We start from the raw sequence: 24,964 nt of genomic DNA, 5'->3' as shown, positions 1-24,964 counted from the left end.
CACAGTGTAAGCCACATTTGGGAGGAATAATACGTTCTCTTGTTAGTATCACGGGCTTTTAAAGCATTTTTTTGGAAGACAGGGTTCTCAACCACTCTCCTAGTTGGGAATGCAGATAAGCATCTGTTTTTACAGCCAATAGACTGGAGAGGGTTTTTTTGTTTGCTTTTCTTTTGTTGCTTTTTTAACTGAGTTGCACTTTCTGGGGCAGTTGAGTTTATCCCCAGAGGTGTTGCCTGCGTCTTTTGTGGAAGTGAGTGCCTCAGCAGACATCAGGAGATCATCATGCACTTACAAGTGTACTTTCTCATATAAAGTTTGTACTTATTGTGCAGATTTAATATTTTTCCTGATATAACAGCAGTTACAAATGTTCCATAAATTTAAAATATGATAACAAGCTGATGTTTCTTAGAATGGAATACTCAAAGGATGTATTCTTTAAGTGCTGCAAAATTATACAGGGGACTTATCTTTGTTAAAATTAGTAATTTAACTAAATTACAAAGTGGATTATCCTCTTCAGTCAGACCCAATGCTAATACTCCGCACAGTAGGAGATTGATATGTTGCTAAGTAAACCAAAGTTTATTTTCTTGTACTATGGTTTGAATGCAAGTTGAAGAGGAAGTTATAAGGTTTTTAGCTTTAGATGTGTGTGCACTATAGTCCCAGTACATCTGGTTTTGGGAGTTACCATGCCCCATGTTCCATGCTGGTGGTGCAGCGTGATACCTTGGTTATAAGATGATCGTGATCCAAGCTTCCACCTAAGTGGCTCCTGATAGGATTTATCTGTAAACTTGAGTAGTTGATTCACAGGTAACAAAACTTTGGCCATACTGCATGATATTCATGCATGTTAGGAAACTCTTTGGATGTGGAGTGGTGATGAATCGGAAATATCCCTGTCCTTTCAAAGCAGTTCACTTCAGGCTTTCCATTACAGCATTTTATTTGTGGCTTGTGATTCACTGAATTAATAATAGAGTTGTGCGATGAATTTGTGCATGAACAGAGTGCACAAGTGTTGCACTAAACAAAATGAACAAGGTAAACCTTGTACCTCAGGAGGAGTCTAAAGAGTAAATGATAGGTCCTAGTACGCAGGCATAGACCTTTGCAGGGAAACTCTGTACTTCGGTCTCTTACTGGACCTGTGTGAATAAAATACTATGGACTGAACCTGTCACTCCAAGGCTGAACATGAACACTTAACTCATATTTCCTGAGATTTACCACAGGAGATAATGGACCTAGTCTGTCTTTCTGTTTGCTGAACAGTGGACGGGAGGGACTGGGGAGACTGTCTCGTTGCAGAACATGCCCAGTCTCAGCCCAGCTTGCTCTCCCACTTCAGCCCTCCAGCCCTTAGCAGAGCTGTATTCCACTCTGATTTTGTGGAAGGATGGGAAAAAGTACAGAAAACTTGGTCACTGATTTAAATGCCATATCTGAGTGCCTTCTTTTCCAGGGAAGATTAGTATTTTAGAATTCTGTATGTTAAGAAGTATTTTGTAAATGGAGTGATCAAGAAGTGGCTGTTAAAAAGTCTATCACTGTCTTGCCTCTATTTAATTCTTCTCTGTTCCTGAGAAGCCACGAGATTGTAGGCAGGTACTTGTTTGCAGTCAGTTCAAAATTATTTCTGTGTAGTCTGTCAGCCAAATGCTAATGTCCACTTTGCATGTGAAGTGGGTTGTCAGTCCTTCAGACCCTTGAGTTAGCTGATGTCATGCTTTGAGTTGTCTGTTATGCCACTGCTGTCTCATTAACTTAAGAACAATTTTTGCAGGTAGAAGGTATGGAAAAAAGGACTGTGCAGTTAAATTCCATTGCACCAGAAGGAGTCATTCCACTCTGCTTCCGCTGCATGAATCCCCTAATAGTCTGGAACAGTGCTTTCTTGTGCATATTGGCAGAAAGTAAATAAAAATTGCTGACATAAAGAATAAGCAAGAATGTTATTTAGATTTAATAAGTTTCAATCCTGTGGTACCTTTTTAATTTTAAGATTCATTCTATTAGGTTTTGTGAAGTAGGATGATCTTTCTTCCACTGGAAAAGTCATATAACAGCACAGGTTTGTGGTCGTCATTCCTAGTGCTTCATGAATTGATCCGTTTGAAAATTCCAGAGCATGCCTCTGTAGTTACAAACTGTTATTACAAAGTAAAATAATCTTTGCCTTTGTCTCCTGTCCTATACAGTGAACTGGCTTTCCCTCGTTAGGTTAGGCAGCGTATGTCCAATGGAAAAACTGAATTCTTGTTTCCCTATAGATCGCTAGGATCCTCCATTCTGAATTCTTTATTTTACTTAGCTTTAGGGCAGTTAAAGCCTCAGCAGCTCCACAGAGAGGAGTTTCTCTTCAAGGCTGCTGCTTCAAAGGATTTGCAGAGCTGGGAAAGGGACAGTAACCAGCAAATGCTGACAGATCTTCCTGCTTCTGGCCCTGAAAGTGTGTGTGTGTGGTGTGTGTTTGTGTTTTTGTACACCTACACATTGGCCTGAAACCATCAAGTAGCATCCAACAAGGCTTATAATGAAATCTCCCCATGTTAATGAGTACATTGGAAAGAGGGGAGAATCTGCAAAGAAGGGGAGGAAAAAAAATGTTTGGTCAAAAGGAACCAACCCTTGGGCTTTATGTTCAAAGGAATGAAAGTTAACAAGGTGGAAGCTTAAACTGGTTTTGGCTTTAACTGTTTCGAGTACCCTTAGTGTTTTGGGAACTGGGAGTGGGGGTGGAGCAATGGCCTTGGTATAATCTCAACGCTTGGCGTGTTGCTTTCCTGAGATAGAAATGGAGCTGTTTCTATTTCAGTGGTGCACAAGAGGTTTTTGAGAATATTGAAATCTGATTTAGTGATATCAATGCAGTGATTGCCCACAGCTTTGCCTTGGACTTCTGAGTACTTGAAATATTCTTCACAGAAATCCAGCCATTTCTGTGTTTACAAACTCAGGAAACTAACAAAAACAAAACCAAGGATTTTGTTGTTGTTATGTAGTCCATTGGAGTAATCGATGACTGGCAGTCAACTTGTCTCAGCTGAGAGGTGATGTCTTTTCAAAAAAAACTGCTATGATGACATCCAGTGATTCAATTAATTTTTTCTTACTCGGAGAGTACAAGGGCTAATGGTACAAAGGAGTATACTGACCAATATGCCTTCACACCAAAATACATCAATTCTTTTGAAGACATCTAGTAGCTTAGATATGAACACAAATTTAACACTAGGTAAACTGTTATACTCCAATTTTAACTTCTACTCAAAACATTTTATTACACATTACAGTAATAGGACTTGTACTTTGCATCACTTGGTAAACAAGCAAATATTAAGCTAATTTTAATGGAAATTCCTTGCCAAGGTTAGGAGCTTTGATAAATGAGCTTTGGCATTTTGTGATTGAATGGGGTACAGGGTTACTGCCTCTAATAGTCTGGCCATCCTTTGACAGGAGGTTGATGCCCTTGTAGGCTGGATAGCAGAAGCGCGGGTTATGATGGTTCTCAGCTGGAAAGGCCACCACCCTCTCTACATTGAAGCCTTCCTGCCATTGAAATAAAAACAAGCCTTCTCAAGAGGGGAGGAGTCCTCTAGCATCTAGTTTATGAGGCTTGAGAATCATTCTCTTGTGATGTCCATCCAGAAGTACAATGGAGAAATTATTAGCGCAAAGGCCCCTACAGGAGTTGTGCTTTCTTGTCAGACGTTGAGTGTGAGACACGAACCACTGGATATTACTGCTTCCCAGAAAGAGAAAAATGACTGAAAGTGAGGTTTTTTGGGTTTTTCTTCTTCTCCTCCCCCCCCCCCTTTTTTTTTTTCTGGTTGCCATACTGAGTAACTGGCTTCTAGTCTGATAGTGTTTTAGGTGACTAGAATAACAGTCTGTCTCTTTCCGCAGTGGCTGCAGACAATCTGGCAGCAATCACTGTTACTTTTTAATATTTCTGGTTATTTTGAGATTCCTCCAAATGTCTCAAAGAAGGCTTGGAACGCTGAAGGGGAAGAAGCAATTTTATTTATATATTATTTTTTTTTTAAGGAATAGCAGCATCAGGAGGAAAATGAAATTCAGCATGCCACTATTTGTTTTTGCAGTGGTCATCACCCTGATTGCCAGCTCTGACAATATTTTCACAGAAAGGGTAACTAAATAGATGGTATTTGTTCTTTATAATAACTCTTTCAGTAGAATGTCAGGACCTGCATCTAAATGAATTGATTCACGTTTTCATGTTCCCATTTTTTATTTAAAGCTTCCCTGCCCAACTTCCTGAAACTACTTCATACAGATTTGGTAAGTTAAAATCAGGGTGCGTGTAGTGGATAATGTCACGTTTCAAAGCTAAAGTGTAGAGACCTAGCTGCGTGAACCTATAAAAGCTGGATATCTGATTATTTTTTTTTATGTATTAAGTGTTTGTTTAGTTTAAATACGTCGGTATCTTTTTTGATCAGCCTGAGCAATTTGCATGCTATGCAGCAGTCGTCTTCTATACTTTATTAAATATCTGTCAATTATAAATATCAAGGTTTTACATTAATGTCAAGATAGTACATCAAAAATTCATGGAATATGTGACTTTTTTCAAGGGTATTTAATACTTAATGCATTTGTGTCATTTTTCTTTCTAGATATATTGACAGGTTTTATTAAGTGTTTGTTAGGGAGATTTCATTTTTACCAAGGGACTATAAAGAGAAGCTGCATACTAAATCAATTTTTTAATCAGAATATTGTTCTTTTTTCGTGTGTCTTTGGATCCTTGTAGTCTATAGGGTTTTTTAAGTTATGTCGTAAAGTAGTCCAAGTCAGAAATCTAACATGCCGACGTACCTTAACTTTAAAACAGCTACTAGAATATTGTACCACGGAATGGTGTAAATATGGTAATTACGTACACTGGGATTTTATTCTGCTTTGTGTCTTTCAAGACCGTGTGTGTGGTTTTACGTGAATTATGTTTGTAGGGGCAGTCCCCAAGTTTCACAGATTTACGGAGCGGTTGGTGGCATCGGAACCCGTGGGTTGTGTGTTCGAGTTGACTCGTTACAGAGGGACTGCTGACGTCAAATGCGCAATCTGATGATGTAATAGACACGTTTCTCAGGGAGAGGACAATAGCAGCGTGCGTGTGTATATATAGATAGATGTAGATATCGCCTTCCTATAGGCATTTGCTCCCGGTGAGGGCTGAGCGTGTTGTGTCGGGGGCGGCCGGCAGGGGGCAGTGCCGGCCCGCGCGCAGTGCGCGGCGCCGCGGCGGCTCCAGCAGGGGGCAGCGTCGGCCCGCGGCGGCGGCCCCGGCGCTGCCCCCCCACCCCGAGGCTCTGGGGGGATGAAGGGGGGGCACGGCTCGTTTTCCCGCCGTGGAACGGCGAAGATAGGGGTTTTTTTAAGGGCTCCTAACTTCTCTTCGTCTGAAATACCTTCTTTAAAACTTCAGGTGCAGAACGAGATTCCGGGTTTTCACGACCAATAGTAACGTATCGGAGGAAAATGTTGTAATATTTTTAAAGTGGAACTGACAGGCTGATAGCGTCTCACTGTCGGTGTTGGCTTTCCCTGCTTAGTTTACTGTAAAATAGATTAATAATACTAGGAATAAAAGTCGAAATTAAATTGCCGTAAAGGACTCTCATGGGCGGGGTGGTGTGTGCGTGTGTTGGGTTTGAAGAATTGTTATTTCCAGTGTCAGGCTGCGTTGGTTTGTGGAATCGCGTCCCGGCCGCTGCGCCGCAGCGGAGAGACCCCCCGCCGTGCACCGCTTGGGCTTTCACTTCGCGGCTGGCGCTGACTGGGCTTCGTGAGAAGAAATGACTCTGCCGAACGCGCGGCTACAATTAAAGTCGAGAGGATTTGTTCGGAAATGACCGTATCATCGCTGTGAATGAAAATCGTGTGGAAATGTAAACTGCTTTAAAAAGAAAAAAAAAAAAAAAGGAAAAAAAAAAAAAAAAAAGCGAGGGAAGGGACGGGAGTCGCTGGAATTGGTAACTTCTGCCCTGTTTTAGAGAAAGTCCATCCAAAGGGTTAACTGGAGGGGCTGAGGGAGAGCAGACACCTGGGACCTAACATCCAATTGGCAGTCTTTTGTAATATATAATTTGCCTAAAATTGCGCACTGAGCACAAGCTTTTGTTTTCTAATTGATTTACGGTTTGAGCCACTTTTACCTCATCCCCTACTGTCCTGCACACGGTGCCAGCAAGTACATTACAGTGAGAAATGATAAATTACCATGCACTTGTGATGCTAATGCATCAAGAGTAAAAAACTGCATACTACATGGAGCTTCATGCATTAAGAGTGTCGCAAAGATAGAGCTGTGCAAAAAAATCATTTGTATCTTCTGAGATAACTGTTTCATTCATCTCTGAGACCTAATTGAACCTGAAGATTAAAATTTATGCTATTATGGCTTTCCATTTGTGAGTTGGGACAAAGTTCTAAAGAAAGTGTGCGAGTGTGGGCTTAAAGCTACCTGTATATTTGAAACTTTTAATAAGTAAATTGATCAGAAAAGTAACAGGTATTTCAGCTTCTTAAAGCCTCTTAAAAATCTAAATATTGTGCTTGTTAATGATAATTACAGTATGCATTATTCAATGGCATTACTCCACTCTTAGATGGGAATATGTGTAGATGGCTTAACATAGGTACTATCTAATCCATGTTTGTCACCAAAACTATTTAAATATTTTTATCTGTTTTATTTTGGAGTAGTGCATCTTGTGCTGCACAAAACCTTTACAGGTATGGAGGAAGAATTGAAAATCTAGTATGTATAATTTTTACTTGCATTTGTGAAATACCTTACTGATAACCCAGAGAAAAGGAAAAATGTGGAACTTGGTGAAACCTAGTATGTGCTTATTGTGTGATTTCTTTCCCCTGTCCTGCACCATGGGCTGGGTTTTGTTTTACCTTCACATACTCAGTCCACCTTAAATTTTTTATTTTTGTACGATGTCTGTGGGTTCCAGTCTTGAAATATGAAGAAACAGATTTATGGCGGCTGCTGGGCACAACAAATTAAGTTGACAGTGATGTATGAGAGCATAATAGCATGATGATCCCTCTGTAGCGCGGCTGGACGCCTCCTGCTTCATTTGGCTCTTGTTAGGATCTGTTAGGCAGCTAAATAATGAAATTCTGCTGACTGATTTCTGATTTCTCTTTTCTTTCTCTTTTCACCTTTTTCTGAAACTTGCATTTCCCAGACCCATCCTAATGCCAGCAAACTGCCCTTAAAGGATTCTTTCACTTATGACGACTACAGGTTGGTCTGTCTCTTAATTCTTCCTTTTTGGTTTTTGTTTTTTTTTTTCTGTTTTTTTTTTCTTTTTTAATATAATGAACTGTGGGACCCTGGAAATGCTTCATTGGTGGGAAAGCCCTATTGTTATTGAAATGTTAAATGTAGGATTTGATACTAATACACTTAATGAAGAAAAAAGTAAAATAAATATGTAGATTTTAATTGTTACAAAGGAATAGTCATTATGAGCAGTTAATTTAGCCAACTGGCACACATAGTCTGAGATTAGCAAGGTAATTCATTGTTTCTTAAGAAAATAATTTAGTTAATGTTGCAGGAGGTTTGGGTTTTGGAATATTTTTTTTTAATTTTATTTTCTAAAAGGCTTTACCACTGCATAGTAGAAAAATTTAATATTTATAGTGGCTCTTGAACAGGAGAACTGGAGAACTTAAGCTGTACACGTGAAGCATGAGTGTCACTTGGAGGTGCTATAGGGGGTGACATAATTAAGATAAAAATAAGAATAATTAAGATAACTAGAGCTTTAATTCTGTGAAGTGATTAAAATAGCATGAATAAAAGGCATTCGTGAGGTCTTACAAGGATTTTTTTTTAGCCTAGTTGTACTTCTGAGTAAGTCTATGAAAGTGGGATTTCCAAAGCGTGCCTCCTTTGCTTATAGGTCACAGAGGAACAAGCCAACTTACATGTGAAATGGTCTAAAAATTTGCAGATAAAGTACAACAATTAAAAAGAAACATACTGCTGTTATGTTTCAAACAGTGTTTGTTATGTCAGAAATATCCACAATTTTAACTTGCTTTTTTAGAAATTAAGTAGATTTTAATTTGACGGCATCTTTCTAAGCAATTTCTAGTCCTTCTGAAAGTCCAATTCTGTATATTAAATACTTGTTAGTAGTGGAATCCGTGGGAGTTAAAATTATTTTCACCTTCTGGTGGTGTCCTGTCTGTCCCATCCCCCTCCCCTGTCCCCCCCCCCCCCCCCCCCCCCAAAAAAAAAAACCCACAAAAAAACAAAACCACAACAAATAAATGTATTAAGGCCAAAACATAGCAAAATTAAGATTTTTTTTTCCTTCTGTCATTTAACATTCATTTTTGTCAGAAATAAAATAAAAATGAAATTTTAGAAAATACTGAAATGTTAAGCTTTTCTGAAGATTTTTAAGGTAGCTGGCATTTCCTTTGCTTAACCAGAGTTAGAAGGTTTTTGAGTGACGTAACTATGTTATACTTTCCTCATTCTTTTTACCTGGATGTCTGTTTGGAGTACTGGGGTTTTTTTTCCTCTTTATTCTGTTAAGCAGAAAATTTAGCAATACTGATTGTAGTTTAGCAAACTAAAGCAAAGCTCTTACCAAAATACCATGCATGTGTTGGGTGATGATACTGGTTTTCAGTTCATGCAGTACCTAAGCTTTTTAGGGAGTGAGGGGAAAAATTCCTCCTGGCTTTTACAAGAGTCCGCACACGGATGAGAGCTGCTGCTGCCAAGCACGAGCTGTGAGCTGCTCTGAAGCCTGCAGGAATAGCTGACCCCAGGCTGGGGATGTGTGGCAGGAGTTACGTGTGCAGTGAAGGCTTGGGGAAACAGAAGGTGACACGGGAGTGGGTCCTGGTTGAGGTCATGGAAGGTGTGAAGGTACTGTTGCAAAGAGTGCAGAAGAGGAGTGGGATTGAAACCCTGATTGGAAATTGGTCTACGTGTATGTCTTGGAAACCTGGGAGCTGCTGCTTCTGCAAGTGGTATTGCCTTCTGCTGTTACTGTAGGCAGTGTGATCTTGAAGAAAACGAAGTTTGGAAGCTCCCAGCCTAAATGATTGCTTCAGGTTGGACTACAGCCAACTGTATATTGATGTTTTGAAGACTGACCGTCTAATGTTTTTAATTTTTATAGATGGGCGGTTTCCTCTGTTATGACACGTCAGAACCAGATTCCGACAGAAGATGGTTCCAGAGTTACATTGGCTCTAATACCTTTATGGGACATGTGTAATCATACTAATGGACTGGTAAGGATTTCTTCAGTGTTGCTGAAAGGCTTTAGGGCTTAAGTATTAAGCCTTTCAAATGCTGTACAACAGTTTAATAAGACTTTTCATTATGCTTCTTAACACAGGTATTTTATCTTCCCAAGTGACCCTGAAAAACTAATATCTGAAAGAAAGATTTGTCGGTTTTTTAAATGTCTTATGATAGCTTTTCAGGGAGAACTTTTTCATCTAGAGGAAACTTAAACTGATTGCATACTTGCATACAGTTATGTCTTATATACATATAATGCGCCTTTAAAAGTTTTCGGTTACATGATGCCTTTTTTCCCAGCTAAGTTTGAATATTCTTCTGACACAGAGTTTTGTTTCTGGTGGGCTGAAAAAGATTCACAATAGTGGACAAATTTGTTCTGGGAATAGGAAAGCAGACAATGATGGAGGTTGCCTCTTGTCGCTACCACTAGGGAAAGTGGTTAGAAATTTGCTACTAAGAAATACTGCCTGCTCTCCTAACCATGCCCAGAGAGCCTTGTTACAGAGACAGCAACAACAAGAACAAAGCCTAGTTCAACAAAAACAGTACATCTGTTACTACATCAAAGAAACAAAATGCAAAAATACTACTTTAGGGCATATTAAACATTTAAAAGGTGACATATGTATATAGAAAGCGAGACCTGCTGACATTTTGGCTTACGTGATCTAGTTCGGAAGATAAGGTCTTGATTTCGTTAACAGGCTAGTTAATGTTGAAGTGAGGAAATGGAAACCCATAAGAGGATGGGTTATCAATGTTATTTAGCCAGTCTCACATATGCATCAAAATTCATACCCTCTAATTGTGTTTCCAGTAGATAGCATTATTTATTGTTAGCAGTGAATGTGACCCTGCTATTCAAATTGTAAAGCAAGTTGGTTTTCACTTGACGTTTACCTAATTTATTGTTACTATGACTGTACCAAATACACCAAGGTAGGCTAGGCTACGAAGTTGCGAGAGTTTGGTGGGATTTTTTCATTTATTTTTCTCTATTAAAATACGATTACATGTTGTTCTTTAACAGTGATTCTTGCCTTTCATTATTTGTTATGCAATCTCTTAACTTTGATTTTAGCAATAAAGCTTGTATCAGAGTCTCCGATGTAAAGAAAACTGCTTAAAATTCAGAAATGTATATTTTTGTATTATGAGTTCTAGTACTTCCTGTACCCTTTTCCTGCTGGGCATCTCTTTCAGATGCTTTTGCAGAGACTTGTCTGTATTCATTAGACAACACTTAATGAATGCCTTCAAAGTTGGGATCAGAGGAAAGAGGAAGAGAATTAAGGTTCTGGGAGGGAAAAAATTAAGTAGCGTATATTAAAAGGGCAGCTAGTTAAGTTGTTTTAATCATTCAAACTTCTATTTAAATTGATAAAGTAATTTTTATTTTTATTACGCTCTTTAACAATGGTTTTGATACGGAGCCAGCCTCTGGAGCCAAACCTGCTGGTGCAGTAGTATATCAGGGTTGGAAGCATTTTTTTTTTTATGCTGAGGTGTATCCTAAAGGGTGGAGGGAGGGTTGATGGTGTGCTGAACTTAAATATTTTGAATGTATATACAGACTTCACTCATTTGTTTCATAGTTCTTCAGAAACTAGTTTAGGGGGTTATTGATTTAGGAAGGATAGACAACTGTAATATTGATAATGGGCCAAGAAAAGCTACTAAACCTATTTCTGTTGTGTGTTAGTTCACTTGTACTATTAGAAATAGGGGAAAAAACCTGCTAAGATAACTGTAAGCTGTTAAGGTAACTGTAAGCTGTCTGTATTGTAGTTTATATTATTGTAGAGTGAGATGAGGGTGGGTTCTGCTTTAATCATAGCACATCACTTTAAAATATATGAAGGGAATTGTTCTTCATTGCAGAAAAGTAAGAAACAAAAGATGGTGGTGTGTGCGCCCCTCTCTAGTCTATTCCAAAGATAGGGCTGAAATACTTACTGAGTCAATCGACTACTATAGATCTCTGTTCTTGCTTTATTCCACAGTGCTCCCTTCCATGAGCTAGATAATAAAATGCTCTTTGGGTTTTATCTGGAGCTAGGTCCATCCAGCTTTTTCTTGCTTCTGACACTATTAATTAGATCAACCTGCCACCAAGAACTATATCAAAATGGTTGTCTTCATGCATTTCTCATTGTTATTCTTTAGTGGGATTGTATTTTGACAGTCAGAGGTTGATTACCAGTTCTGCCAGAGCTTTAAATAAGCTACATTCTGCCTGTTGGGCTGGGTCCATCCTTAATCACTGACCAAGCAGACTATTGCGTGCTTTATATACAACTTGAAATTCATGTATCAGTCTGCTTCAGAAATAAAACTGAAGGGATGCAATTTGTCAGCTATCATGTGGGAAGAGAAGTAAACACCCTGTTAATTCTCTTACATGACTGCTATTAAAAGAAAGAGGAAATAAGAGTCTAGCACTCCATTATGCTTTATAGAAAAGCCTTTTAGAAGCACTGCTAGTGTTTTTACGTCTGTTTTTTTTTTTTTAAAAAGAGGCAAAAATAAAAAACAATCCCAAAAAAGAGCAGTAGTCTAGTGAAGCATGCTTAAACTGACAGAATCCTTCTCTTACCATAGTGGAATTTCCCCAGTTCTTGAAAGCCTCCTGTTCCACAGGCATTTCGAGAAACTGGAATGGAGTTTTCACATTCAGAAGTATTTAAATGAGTTTACACTTTAAGGAAATTTCAGGACAGGTCAAGTACTGTCCAGAGTTTGCTTTTTTTTGAATGGAAATTGCAGTTTTTGCCAAGATGACTGTATTTGAACTTGAAAGCCACATTTGTCATAGTGAAGGTAAATCCTCTAGCACTTGCAACCTGCAATTCAGGGTTAGTTAACTTCCTAAACCAGGGATCTTAATTAAAAGTTGTTCAGTCCGGCATAGTGAATGTACAGGAATTTCTGTGTTCAAGTACTACAGCCCGTGTTTTGCAGTAGGCCGTATTGCACGATGCCAGTGTTCTCTTCTGATCCCAGCATACCACAAACCCATTAATAGAGCTGAAGTGATGGCATCCGCATGCAGAGCAGTTCTGTAACCTTCTGCAGGGCCAGTCTGCCCACACTTGGGGCTGCCCTTTTGGATTTGCTGCACCGTAGACAAGTTCTCCATTCTCACTTGGAAAGCACTATTTTGGCTAACAAATGCCCGATGATGATACAAGCAGCATAAAACTCTTAACAAGTAAGCCACCAACCAAGCTTTCAAAATGCTCCACAGAGTTCTGTCTTTGGACAAACTGCATCCAAGATGGGAATCAGGGTATACCGCAACTCACGGTATAGTTGTATGTAAGTCAGCTTACAAACAAGTATGTTTTCATTTACAAAGGCTGAGAGAGAATCTTTGGCTACTTCTAGATTTTTTTCCCAGGCCCAGAGCATATTTTTCCAGTACTGAATTCAGAATATTTACCATATAAAAGTTGTTTCCTGATTGTTCAGCAGCTTATGGTCCATCCTGTGCTGCATCCGTGCCTGCATCTTTGGTAATACTATCCAAGAACATGCTGTTTATTGCTTTAAAAAGTATTACATTTTTGGGATAGCTTTACTTGGTAGTGTGACCAGTTTACGGTTTCATAACTTTTTTTCAGAGAAGTACAGATTTGTTAAGAGAATTTATCCTCTTCCATTGCCTGCTACCATCAAAAAAATCCTTTTAGCATTTTAAGAGTATTACTTAACTTCAGATAAAGGGATTATTTGCAAGTAAATTATAATTCTCTGAAGATTGTATCCCCTAAAGATCCACAGTTATCTAATCCTTTTTCATTGAGAGATCAAAAATGTGCTGGCAGTTGAAGGATAAAGCACAGCACATAGAGCTGTCAGTGCCTTGCTTCCTTGGGCCTCATGGGAGTGACTGAAAACTCCAGAACTTCATAACAAGCTGCAGGCTTTAGCATGGGACTGTCTGTGGTCTGTGGAGGGTGCTTTCCTCAGAGCCTTCCATTTGCTTCAGGTAAGTTATTTCTTCCCTTAGATTTCTTTAATGCAGGGATTTTTTAAAGAAAAGATTGCTCAGGAATTGTAAAACAATTACTACCAGCTGTATTATATGGTCCAGAGAAAGAAATGTATGCGATTGCTATTCTTAATATCTATTTCCAATAGGACAATGTTTTGTCAGTGGTGGGGGAGATAAATATAAAATTCTAAAGGTGCTTTTGTTACTCTTTCCTTGGATAGATCACTACAGGCTACAATTTAGAAGATGACCGGTGTGAATGTGTAGCGCTTCAAGATTTCAAGCCTGGAGAACAGGTAGCGTGAACAGTTATCTACATAATTATTCCTTAATTAAGTTTTGTGGACACTTGGTAACTCCCTACAAAATTTTAATAGCAGAGTGGTGTGGATTAAGCCCTGCTACATTTGCATTTTATTATGCTGAGCTAATGTTTGTGAGCTAGTGTGAAAATACTACCAAACTAAGTGCACGTTTTTCAGAATAAAATATTTTCTATTACCTGGTAGACCCCAACTTCAGGTGAGTTTTGATACCTCATATTTTAGAGAACTGGTTGAGAAATATTTAATCACTGGTAAATGCACAGACACAGATGCTGAGCATGATGTTCCGGATGAGATTAATGAAAGGCCATGTCCAAAGAACAAAAGATAAATATATTTTAGATTCGGGCCGTCCCTTTGTCTGCAACAGCAGATTGTAGAGTCTTTCTTTGAAATGTTGGTTTATGTTTCTTGTTAGTCTCCATTTAAGAAGAGATTAAGTGCAGTATAGTTGCCAGTCATTTTACCCATGTTGCCATTTCCATGCTTAGTGAAAATGAGAAAGGACCTAAAAATGTACTCCCTCCCTTTCACGCAGGCATCCACACATGTACACACCCCTTCCTCCTGAGACAGAAAGCACCACAGGGCGAGTCTTGCAAAGATGCTTGGAACAGTTCAGAGTCCAATATTTTGTTCAGAACTGCTAAGAAACAAAAATGAGCATTAAAACTAGCAATGCATTGAAGACGGTGGTTCCAGCAGTGTAGGAAATCTCCATTAGGAGGGTTCCTGCGCTGTGTCGGCAGCCAGCCTAAGCCCTCAAGTGTAGTAGCACTCAGTTTTTCCCACTGCTCGTGCAACTGTAGTCAGCGTGGCCAGAAAAAGACTTGGTCTATGAAACATCCTGAAATGTTTTGTAACTCAGTCTCTGAGCTATTACCTTTAGTGTATTATTTTGCCAGTCTTACACTTAATAATATTTTGATTTTCATTTTTCTTATGTGTTGTTACCTTCTTTTTTTAACAAAGATGTGTCCGAAAAATTTTTTTAAGTCTGTCTTTCCAGAGGTATATTTATCCTCATTGCTATGCTGGGGTTTACAGTGATTGTATATTTTTTTGTGTTGCTCTTAGAATTTGTTATGGTAGTCAAATATTTGCTATTTTTTCCAATACTGGTATGATGAGTTAAAAGGGGTCCACAGTTTTTCCAGAAGTGATCCAATTTATAATTTTCCACAGCTGGCAATGGATGTGTCATATAGCTGTTCTGGCTGCTCTCTCCATTTCAATTATAGAGGCTTCCTCTATTTCAATTTTATTTTAGTAGTTTCACTTTGTTTGCTATTTATCAGATTTAAAAAAAAAAAAAAATTCTGCGTAAACTTTAACGACATTATCAAAGCACTTTAATTATATAACACTTTGGTCTTTTAATATACTGTGCAGATGTTATTTCTTACAGTTTCAGCAGGAAGAGTGTATGATCCTTGCTTTTACTAGTAAAAAACGTGAGGCAGCAGAAGTCCACCGAATCTATTGAACACTGGCATTGAATAAAGCAACTTTCTCATTCTGTTTAATTGGCTTTTTTTAACAGTCTTAGTGTGTAAGAGCATACTGTATAATCTATACACGATATGTGACTTTTAGTTTAATATGAGATGTATCACAGTAGTTTTAAAACTTGAGAGGGTTGGCAACTCGCTCCTTAACCACTGCCTTAACACACGCAGGCAGGTCACTTTTTCATTAGATGAGTGTGTTACAGTATAGTGTTTACTATAATTTAATATAACGCTTAAGCATTTAGTGCTTGAGATAAATAGTTCTAATCTAAAATTGAAGACAAAGAAAGTAAATGGCATCATTAGCATTGTTAAGCCCTTAAGAGAACACTGCCTTTCTCTGTCAGCTGGAGAGGAGTGGCAGCTTACAGGTATCCAGAGCATTGCTGTACCCTGAGTTTAAGAAGGGAGTTCTGTAACTGTTGAAACTTTTTTTCCAATTGACAATTCTGTTATCAAACAAAAGGAGAAAATATCCTCTTGATGCAGGAGAAGATAATTGCTGATTTGACCTCTTGTCCCGTGTACTTCATATAGCTTAGCCCTGAATTAAACTCTTTTTGCAGGTTATATTTAGGAACTTCTTTTTTTAATGTAAATTAAAGTAACCTCTTTGCTTTAGATAAAGAGTTCAGAGTCTAACACAAAAATAACTACTGCCTGGACACAGATCGGTTCTCTCTGTGTGATATACTTTGATATATCCATGCCTTAAGGTAACATTAAAACAAAAGCAAAGTTGATACATCAACACTGTAGGTTACTCTTTTGGGTGGGCCTGTGGTGGGGGAAATGACCCCAGAAACACCGTTTCTTTTAATGGGCCCTCCTTGTCTCAGATTTTTTTTAGTCTTTAAAAGGCATAGCATCTTTGAGAACTTATTTCCATATACTGGTATTTTCTGGCAATGTAAGAAAACAAAGCATTTTGATTTTAAAGTGTAGAATAACAACTGCTTCTCTCCTTTCAAAGTCTGTTACATGGACATGTTTACATCTACCTCTGAAGTATATTGCCACACTATATACAGCATTTGAATCGATACCAGAAAACAAAGCGTTTTTCTTTATGCAACCAAATATACCCTGTACTCAAAACAGTAGCTCTTTCAGGAAATAACTTTCAAATTATGTCAGTTTTGTGAGCTGATCTTAAGCTTTTTTTCCTGTCCCTTCACTTCTCTTTTCATCCTTCTAGATTTACATTTTTTATGGCACTCGGTCAAACGCTGAATTTGTGATCCACAGTGGTTTTTTCTTTGATAATAATTCACATGACAGAGTGAAAATAAAGCTTGGCGTGAGTAAAAGTGACAGGCTGTATGCTATGAAGGCAGAGGTCTTAGCTCGTGCTGGTATCCCAACGTAAGTAAAACACAATGCCATGGGTTTTTTAAAACATTTCTAAAATATATAGTGTCCGGTAGGGCATATATGAAGCTGTTCTATGATAGTTTCCTTAGGTGTAATATTTCTCCTGTTTGTATAGCAAATTAAAGTTGTTGTAATAATATTTACAGAAGTTCTCTGAGTTATATTATCATCTAATTTGGACCATATATAAGGAAAAAGCCTTTGGTTTAATAACCATTTGAACAAAAACAGAGCAAGGATTAATTTGAAGCAATCTGTGGTTTTTCTTTCTTTCCTATCCCTTGCAGACATACTACGATGTTCAGTATGTGAACCACAGCATTTTCCTTTGGTCTTTTCAGTTCAGAGGGTACTGTTAGGAGCAGCAGACATGAAATGTTGCATTTTCGTGAATTTATTATGAAAGCCATATAAAAATAATTGTAAGCGTAAAATTGTGGAGATAATTGTTCTTTTCAGATACAGGTTAGGGAAGCTTTTCTTCAGTTTGAACTACTATTACCTGATTTTGTAAAAGTTACTTTTGTAACAGTGCATTTGTTGTATACTTTGAGGTCTTTTATGTTGAAATAAGTTCAAAGGTATAACGATAGAACTTGCATTTACTGTTGCTGTTTGTTTCTTTTATTAGTTCTAGTGTTTTTGCCTTGCACTCCACTGAGCCTCCAATCTCTGCCCAGCTTTTGGCTTTCCTTCGAGTGTTTTGTATGAGTGAAGGTAAGATGTTTTATAAAGATAACCTAATTTGCGTTTGGTTTGGGGTTGGTTTTTGTTATGTTGTTTTTCAGTGCAGGAATATGATAGACATTTATATAAAACATTAAGCTAGAAGATCAGAACGGTCAAGGAGTGGAGGTTAAAAAGGGATCTATAAGCTAGTGTTAAACCAAGTCTTTGGCTATGTAGTCTGAGGGAATATTTCAGTAACACACGCCTTTCTGGAACTCCCAAAGCATGTGGTGATGCGATTTATTTGTTTTTTTTAATCCCCCAGGTTATTGTGAATGAGTGAGCTTCAGAGCTTGATCTTTAGTTCTTAGGTTTAAAAATGGTTCACAGACAAGATCATGTGAGACCTAGGGGTTTACATGCTTAAAATCATGTCTTATTAGTCATCGCTGATAGCATCATTTAGGTATGGAATTGGAATATTCTAAAACCAACTTAATGTATTTGCAAACTGTCTTTGTAGTGTTTCTCTTATCTTAGGGGGGTTTATGGGGAAAATATATGTGCAATTAATACCAGTAGGAATACTGCTAAGTTTTTGCATGTGCTCTATTTGCTTTCTTTAATAAAAACAACCTACGTTTTTTAGTGTCATGCCTTCACTGCATCCTACTACGAAGAGATTAGAAAAGAATAGAATAATTCAGTTGGAAGGGACCTACAACGGTCAGCTAGTCCACTGCCTGACCACTTCAGGGAAGTAAATTCAAGTAAAGCAAATTTTAGGATGCTGATGAGGGAGTGAAATTTGGCTCAGAGAAGAAAACATAGCTAGTAAACATTTAGTTGCACTACTCTGATATACGATCGTGCTTAGATTATTCATATGTCTCAAACACTACATAAGAAAATTGTTTATTGAGAAACTACATGCAAGTGGCTTGTGAAATTTGTGATAGCTGCTTTGCAGGAGTGAAATTTGGTAATTAAAAGATTAATGGAATTTGTGTAATGTCAAGGAGCTGATTAAACATTTCCTACTCTGTGTGAGGTTTGTTTGATGGACGTCTTTGCTGACCAACTGTAGGGAGTTTCTGCTACTGAAAAAGATTACCAAAACAATGAGGAAAATAATTTCATTGCTATTTGCACACTCCCTGGCCCATTCCTTTTATTGTCAGTCTGATGAACTCTTTAAAGAATTACTCCCTTTTATCAAGTATTGTACAAAACGTTCCATCTCACTGTCACAGAGTTATGCTGTGTATCAGAGGCTATAATATATAAAGTATCTCTATTTCAGAGTGGAGCAGGAGGTCCATTTTCTGCTAACCTCAAGACTTCCAGTTGCCTCTTTGAGGAGTATTCTGGAAATAACCAGCATATCCGATAATTCTTATTTGAGGAGAGGTTTTTTTTGTTAACTGCTCAAAGCTATACTATTGAAAATAAATCTTTCTGCAGTTTGTCAACTGACAAAAGTGAATGATGAGATTGTTTTTAACAGATTTGTTTTATACTTATTGCAGAAGAGCTGAAGGAACACTTGATAGGCGAGCATGCCATTGACAAAATCTTCACTCTGGGGAACTCTGAGTTTCCCATTAGCTGGGACAATGAAGTTAAACTTTGGACATTCCTGGAAGCCAGAGCATCCCTTCTTTTGAAAACCTATAAAACAACCGTGGAGGTAAAATTATCATTATATGTAAATTAAATGTCTGAAATGTTTTGTGTTATGATTATAGGAAAAGATATTTTGTCCCCCATCTTGTCCTTACAAACTTTAATCTGGATGTTAGTACATAATTCATTCTGTACTTTTTAAAGTGTAGAAACAGATTTGCATTATCTAAGGAAAATCAAATAAGATTGCAAAAAGGGAAATTTTGTTAATGTAATTTTGTTAATGTATTTTTTCTTTGATTCTCCAAATAGAGGCTACCTGCTTTTTCTCTGCAAGTAAAATAAGGAATCAGTTTCAACTTGTTGTCTATTAGGTGCATTCTCCAGACTGCAAAGAAATGTGCTGCTAGTGCAAGCATATAAGTGAACCTACATGTTCCATATATTCGTGAAGTCTCCTGACTTCGCTTGTTATGCAGGCTGATCCGTGTGGAGAAATTTTTGGCTTCTGTGTGAATTCATGACAAATTTCACTGGGACGCCATGCAGACCCCCTCATTTATATATATCCTTTTGGCTCAGCCTGAAGAGCCTAGTTGTCACTTACTTTTAGCGCATAGAGGGAAAAGTTGAGGGATTTTTTTATTGTGTTTGTTGTTACTAACAAACTTGCTTTTTCATTTTGAACAGGATGATAAGTCCTTCTTGGAGACCCATGACCTTACTTCACACGCGATAATGGCTATCAAATTGCGCTTAGGCGAAAAAGAGATCTTGGAGAAAGCAGTAAAGAGTGCAGCTGCTAGCCGAGAGTATTATACCAAACAAATGGCAGATGGAGCTCCACTTCCTAAATACGAAGAGAGCAATATTGCCTTGTTGGAGAACACTGTGGCAGACTCTAGACTTCCTATTGTCTTGAGAAACCTAGAAGATGTGGAAGAGCAAGGGGACTTAAAGATTGATGAAGCTATTGATGCTGGAGTCACAGAGAATGGGTTTGTAAATGGTGAAAACTCTCTATTTAATGGGACCAAATCAGAAAGTGAAAATCTAAAAAAAGAGAAAAGCAACAGAGAGACTGAAGATGCCAAAGAATCTTCTTCAGAAAGTACTGATGAGGTTAAAGAATAGTCCTAAAATTTTACTTTCTTGTGAAGTTAAATTAGCTGAAGTTTATGAACAGTGCATTTATGTTGGTGTGTTTTTGTTAACATTTCTCTTTCTGCAGAGAAAAATGTTTTTGCTGCTTTATATAAAAATGAATTTTTAAGTTATTTAAAAGATTTAGCATCCCTTTTCAATTAAGATTGCCATCTTGCTTTCAGGCAAAAACTGGGGAAAGAGGTGCCTTTGGAAGATTTTGCAGCCCTTTATTGAACCAAATGTATTTTCTTCCTGGGGAAGAATTAAGCTCTTCTATCTGCTGTGCTTTTGTTGTTCTGTCACTCTGACTACCGAAATTAAAAGCTTGCTCTGCCTCCTGCCAAGAAAAGCAGAAGGCAGGACTGACTCGGTATTCAGCATGAAGGTGGGAGAGCAGTACAGCAGAAAACTGGATAAGAGGATCAGAAACTTGGGAGACTGGAGGAAAACCTGTTTAAAATCAGGTGTGCCAGTCCAGAAAAAGGTAAGGTGGCAACCTTATGATTGGTAGTTTTAAATGTTGATGAGAATCCAAATTGTATACACTTCAAGGGATCTCTGAAGATTTCAGTTTATTTTGTCTCTTGTTTACTGTATAAAAAATATCTCATCTTTCTTCTTCAGTCAGAGTTAGGCTGCTACAAAACAACATTCACCAACTTTTAAAGGCTGACTTCTTTTTATTGCCAGGCGGTACCTTTTATTTACAAGGTTGGCAGTGCCACTGGAGAGTTTGAAAGCAGATAGGCCAAGCCACAGCTTTAAATTGTACTGTTCAAAGTGAGGTCGCTTCCCAGCTTCTTCAGGTTTTCACAACTAGCTAGAGATTTTCAAAGCTACACTTTTGACTAAACCATTATTAAAAGGAAAATATGATTAATATTCCTGTCTGTTACTCCTTCATTTCTCTGGTGTTGGATGTAATATTGAATGTGATACGGTTACCTGATCTTCCTCAGCGTCATCTTTTGGTTAAGATATTAATTGATGCTGTTGTCTTGAAGGAAATGGCAGGCAGGCTAATGTATTTTTGGCCCAAGTCTAGACCACAGCCAAGTCTGCAGTACGCTTTCGCATGTAGATCGTGTCTCCCTCTGAGGCACATTTCTTGGGATACCTCCACAAGTTAAGCAGGTCTGCTGTCTCCAGCAGTTTTGGTCACTGTCATACTATGTTTTGTCTTCTAGGTGGAAACAGTACAATCCTAGCGCAGTGCGGTATCAGAACAAGGGTGATTCCAAGGCTTGACTTTGAAATTACCTGTGCATTGGGAGGAGGGGAGGGCGGAATGTTTTTCTTTTGTGGGTGAACGGAAGGGATTATAAGGTGATTTTATTCTGTTCTCAATATTAAGGACTTTGTCTTTTACCTCTGTATCCTTAGATTCAAGATAATGGATAAAATGGACAAGCTTGGACAATTGTTTAAAGCTCAGTAGATGTTGCAACCTGCTCATCCAGGATCAGTTGCAGTAAAACGTCTTTTGGCATATTCATAGTTTTATTAGATTTTGCTTCTTTTATACTGCAACTTGGAAAATGTGTTTTTGCATAAATCTTTGGTGCAATACACATGAAAGTGACTTTCTTTCGGGTTGTCATAGCAGTTTTGGTGTTCAGCTAGTATCAGTGTGGGGAAAATAGAAAAAATAGTTTTTTAAAAAAGATTTCACTAAGAATGGCACATTGCCATTGCACCTTGGATATTGCTTCACCACTAACAAGATGCTGGACCAGTATTTTTGTAACTATATGCTGCCTTTGGTAGAATGTTACCAATTGTTGTCTTGACAGTTTAAATGTCATACAAAAGTCATTACATTTCAGTTTTTATTAGGACCAATATTCCATTTCTGTTTCTGCCAGTTACATTGCACAAGGTTGTACTAGATACTATGATGCAATTCTGAAACTAGCTTTGATTCAATCTGATACACTGTATTTTGTTCCAGTATTCGCTGATATCTATGGCTTAGCAAAGCCTGTGGTCACCACAGGACAGAATGTGTGGGTTTTCTTGAATAAAATATAGTTCTACCATGTCTTCCCTAGTGAGTGTATTATACAAACAAAATCTTTACAAGCTACTGACTGCTGGATCTTCTGGGGTCTGTGGGCAGAGGAATAACTGCCCAGGTGTACAGATAAAGATTAAAGGAGAAATAGCTGGCAAAAAAGAAAAAACAGGGATTCTAGTAAACAGAAAGGGAAAGTGGTCTGTTGAGCGCACGGTCAAACTCTTACTCTTCATATGTTAGTGTTATCTAGAAAAAATATGTTGCACACAATAAAAATAGTGAGTAATCTAATTTTGTAATTTGCATTTTTCCTCTGTGCATGTAATGGTTTCTCAGAAGCACTAACCTAAAACTTAAGCTTTTGAAAACTGAGGTGGAAACAAAAAAAATTGGCACTGATGAGCCCTTATTACCATCTGTCATGAAAACAGACCTTTCAAAGCATTTTAAAGTTAACTTTCTTCATAATGTTTGGTTAAGAGGCTGTTCACACTAATCCCAGGCTAAATGCCAAATCTTGCTTCTGTTTAGCTAGCTATCTGAAGTATTCCTGTAACAAAGACATCACTTGGATTTCTCGGACTGTTCTCCAAAAACAAAAGAGGTGGGGGGGAAAGCCTTTTTGAATTTTGCATGAACCTACCTACTGATTAATCGTTTCCTTAACAACCTCCAACTTCTTTGGCTCTATACTGCAAGACGATGTCAGTATAGCCCTGTTGACAAAGTCAAATATACAAAATTGAGAAACAACCTCCACTCTGAAAAAAATGCTTGCAGATTGTATCAACTCGATCTTGAGTACATGGGAGCTGAGAACCTTCTGGCTGTGGAGGTAAGATCGTTTAGGATCTTGGCTAAACTAAGTTATGTTTTAGCATCTTGGCTAAAATACGTATTCCTTCATTTGGACTTTGTTAAAAGGCGGTACATACAGAAAATCTATGCAAGTCAACCGAAGCTGCATTCTGGAGGCTAATTTGCCTTTAGAGAGGAATGAGCATCATGGAGTCATGAAACTTACACATTTCAAAGGCACACTGCAAGATTTAGGTTACACAAACTGTTCTTCTCTGGTTCACATGTTTAGAAACTACTTAATATCTGCTGCTGCTACTTCTGACACCCTTATTTTATAGAAAGGTGTGTGAAGTAATTATGAAAGGTAATTTGAAGTGTTTCCATCTGACACAATAAAGATGCTCTCCAAATCCGCTGCTCTTTTCTGATTTTATGGGCTGAAAATCAGTCCTTCCTATTTCTCACACTCTGTGCCAAACAGGAGTGTTCAGAAAAAACTGCTCGACCAGGTTTATCCAATGAAGCAACGCCCATTTCTTTTTTTTTTTTTCCTAGAAGATTTTTAACTGATCCGTGTTGGAGTCAGATATGACCACCTGATTTTCACATAATTGCAGTCTATATTTAATAGTTTTGACCATGCTTCCTTCTTCGAGTGCGTTGCTTGCTGTACAAAGTACAGCACATAAATTGGTGACTCATGGTTAGAGGAGCTTCCTTAACATTTCTCGGGTTCTACATCTATTTCCTAACAAATGCCACAAGTTTGGAAATCATGTGGCAGATTTTTCAGCTAAAATAAATAGACCTCCATCCATACTTAAGGAAAAAAGCCGCAAACGGTCCTAGATTCGTATGGGTTTTGTGTCTCCTTAGCTTCACTGGTGTTTTCATTGCATTTCAAAACTGAATGACTGACTGCTATGGAGTCAGTGTAAATGACATAAACTTGAGCTTTAATAAGATCAATGAAATCTATCTAAGATAATTTGTTTAGTGAAAAACAAATTGAAATGTTGCCAAATGCCAAAGCACCTGTCCTATGGTATCGAGCAGAAACCAAACTAAAATACCCATTTTTTTTCCTTTTTTTTTTTTTTTTTGTAGCCTTTTGCTGAGTATGGAGTGCTCTAGTACTTATACTCCTGGATTATCAGTAACAGGCTTTGAAATACGCTTGAATAAGTTGTTTTGTGTAGCAGCATACGTTGGGTGCTGTAGGGTACTCACGTAACAAAATGTGATTTTTGCCTTGTATGCTGTCTTCAGTTATTAACAATTATCTTTATTTTCAGTGTAAATAGACATCAAACTTCACTTAACAAATTAATTTACTTTTTTTACTTTGGTAGCAGCATGAACTGGACCTGGCAGTTTACAAAAGCAATCAAGTTGGTCGTCAGTGTTTGCATTGCCCAGAAAATGTTGCACAGTCAGTACTGGAACGGTGGGAAACCAGAAAGCATTTGACATCTTCCTTTGTCGCTCGTGCTAGGAAGCCTTAACAGCTGGAGCTGGTGCCATCAGGAAAGATTCAACTAGATAGGGAAGGAAAAAGTGAGGAGATGTCCTTTGTTGGAAAACAAAATCTGGACAACTGAACACTAGCTAGCTTGTCTCAGAGGCAGTGTTGCTGTCCTGAAGAACAAGAAGTTTAGGAATTCTGGTGAGTGTTCAAAAAAAGAGCATCTCCAATTAGTACTGCAATTACTGTGGATTTTTAAGCAAGCCATACATTTCATAATTAGATAAGGGCCTCACTTTCCCTAGATGAAAATGTATGAATTACAAACTGTTGATATGCAGTAAATTGGCAGTGAAAAGGAGGTGTGCTGTCGGTGCCGAGGGCAGCCTGAGTGAAGTCTGGGCTGGAGTCACCATTGTCCATTGACCGGCTCCTCTGCCCTTGTGGGAGAACTACTCGACACCGAGGAGGTAAGGAAAGGCTTTATGAATCCAGCATGGAAGGACTGGACAAAGGCACAGAGAGCAACGTGAAAATAGAAGATAGTGCTGTATTCAGGACACTCACCTGAAACATAATGTATCTAGAGTTGGGGACCTTTGTCCAAATAATGTATTTTGTACAGGACTATTTTTTTATATAAAGTGATCAAGCGCAGAAGAGGCTTTTGAACCTGAGTCTTCCATCTTCCAGGT

The 24,964-nt window shown here is 38.1% G+C and overlaps 1 protein-coding gene across 1 annotated transcript in view; it reads left to right on the top strand.

Annotated features, from left to right (window-relative positions):
• Positions 1-21,934, top strand: part of SETD3 (SET domain containing 3, actin N3(tau)-histidine methyltransferase) — a 62,128-nt gene extending 40,194 nt beyond the window's left edge. Inside the window, exons 7-13 of the mRNA XM_063332856.1 lie at positions 7,245-7,303; positions 9,207-9,321; positions 13,556-13,630; positions 16,370-16,536; positions 17,177-17,262; positions 18,744-18,904; positions 19,531-21,934. Of these exons, the coding sequence (XP_063188926.1) occupies positions 7,245-7,303; positions 9,207-9,321; positions 13,556-13,630; positions 16,370-16,536; positions 17,177-17,262; positions 18,744-18,904; positions 19,531-19,974 (1,107 nt within the window). The 3' untranslated portion in view covers positions 19,975-21,934. The remainder of the gene's footprint in view (positions 1-7,244; positions 7,304-9,206; positions 9,322-13,555; positions 13,631-16,369; positions 16,537-17,176; positions 17,263-18,743; positions 18,905-19,530) is intronic.
• Positions 21,935-24,964: the final 3,030 nt, after the last annotated feature.

Source organism: Chroicocephalus ridibundus, chromosome 4 (assembly GCF_963924245.1).
Source record: "Chroicocephalus ridibundus chromosome 4, bChrRid1.1, whole genome shotgun sequence".
Taxonomy (NCBI): Eukaryota; Metazoa; Chordata; class Aves; order Charadriiformes; family Laridae; genus Chroicocephalus; species Chroicocephalus ridibundus.
This window is presented reverse-complemented; position numbering and strand designations above follow the sequence as displayed.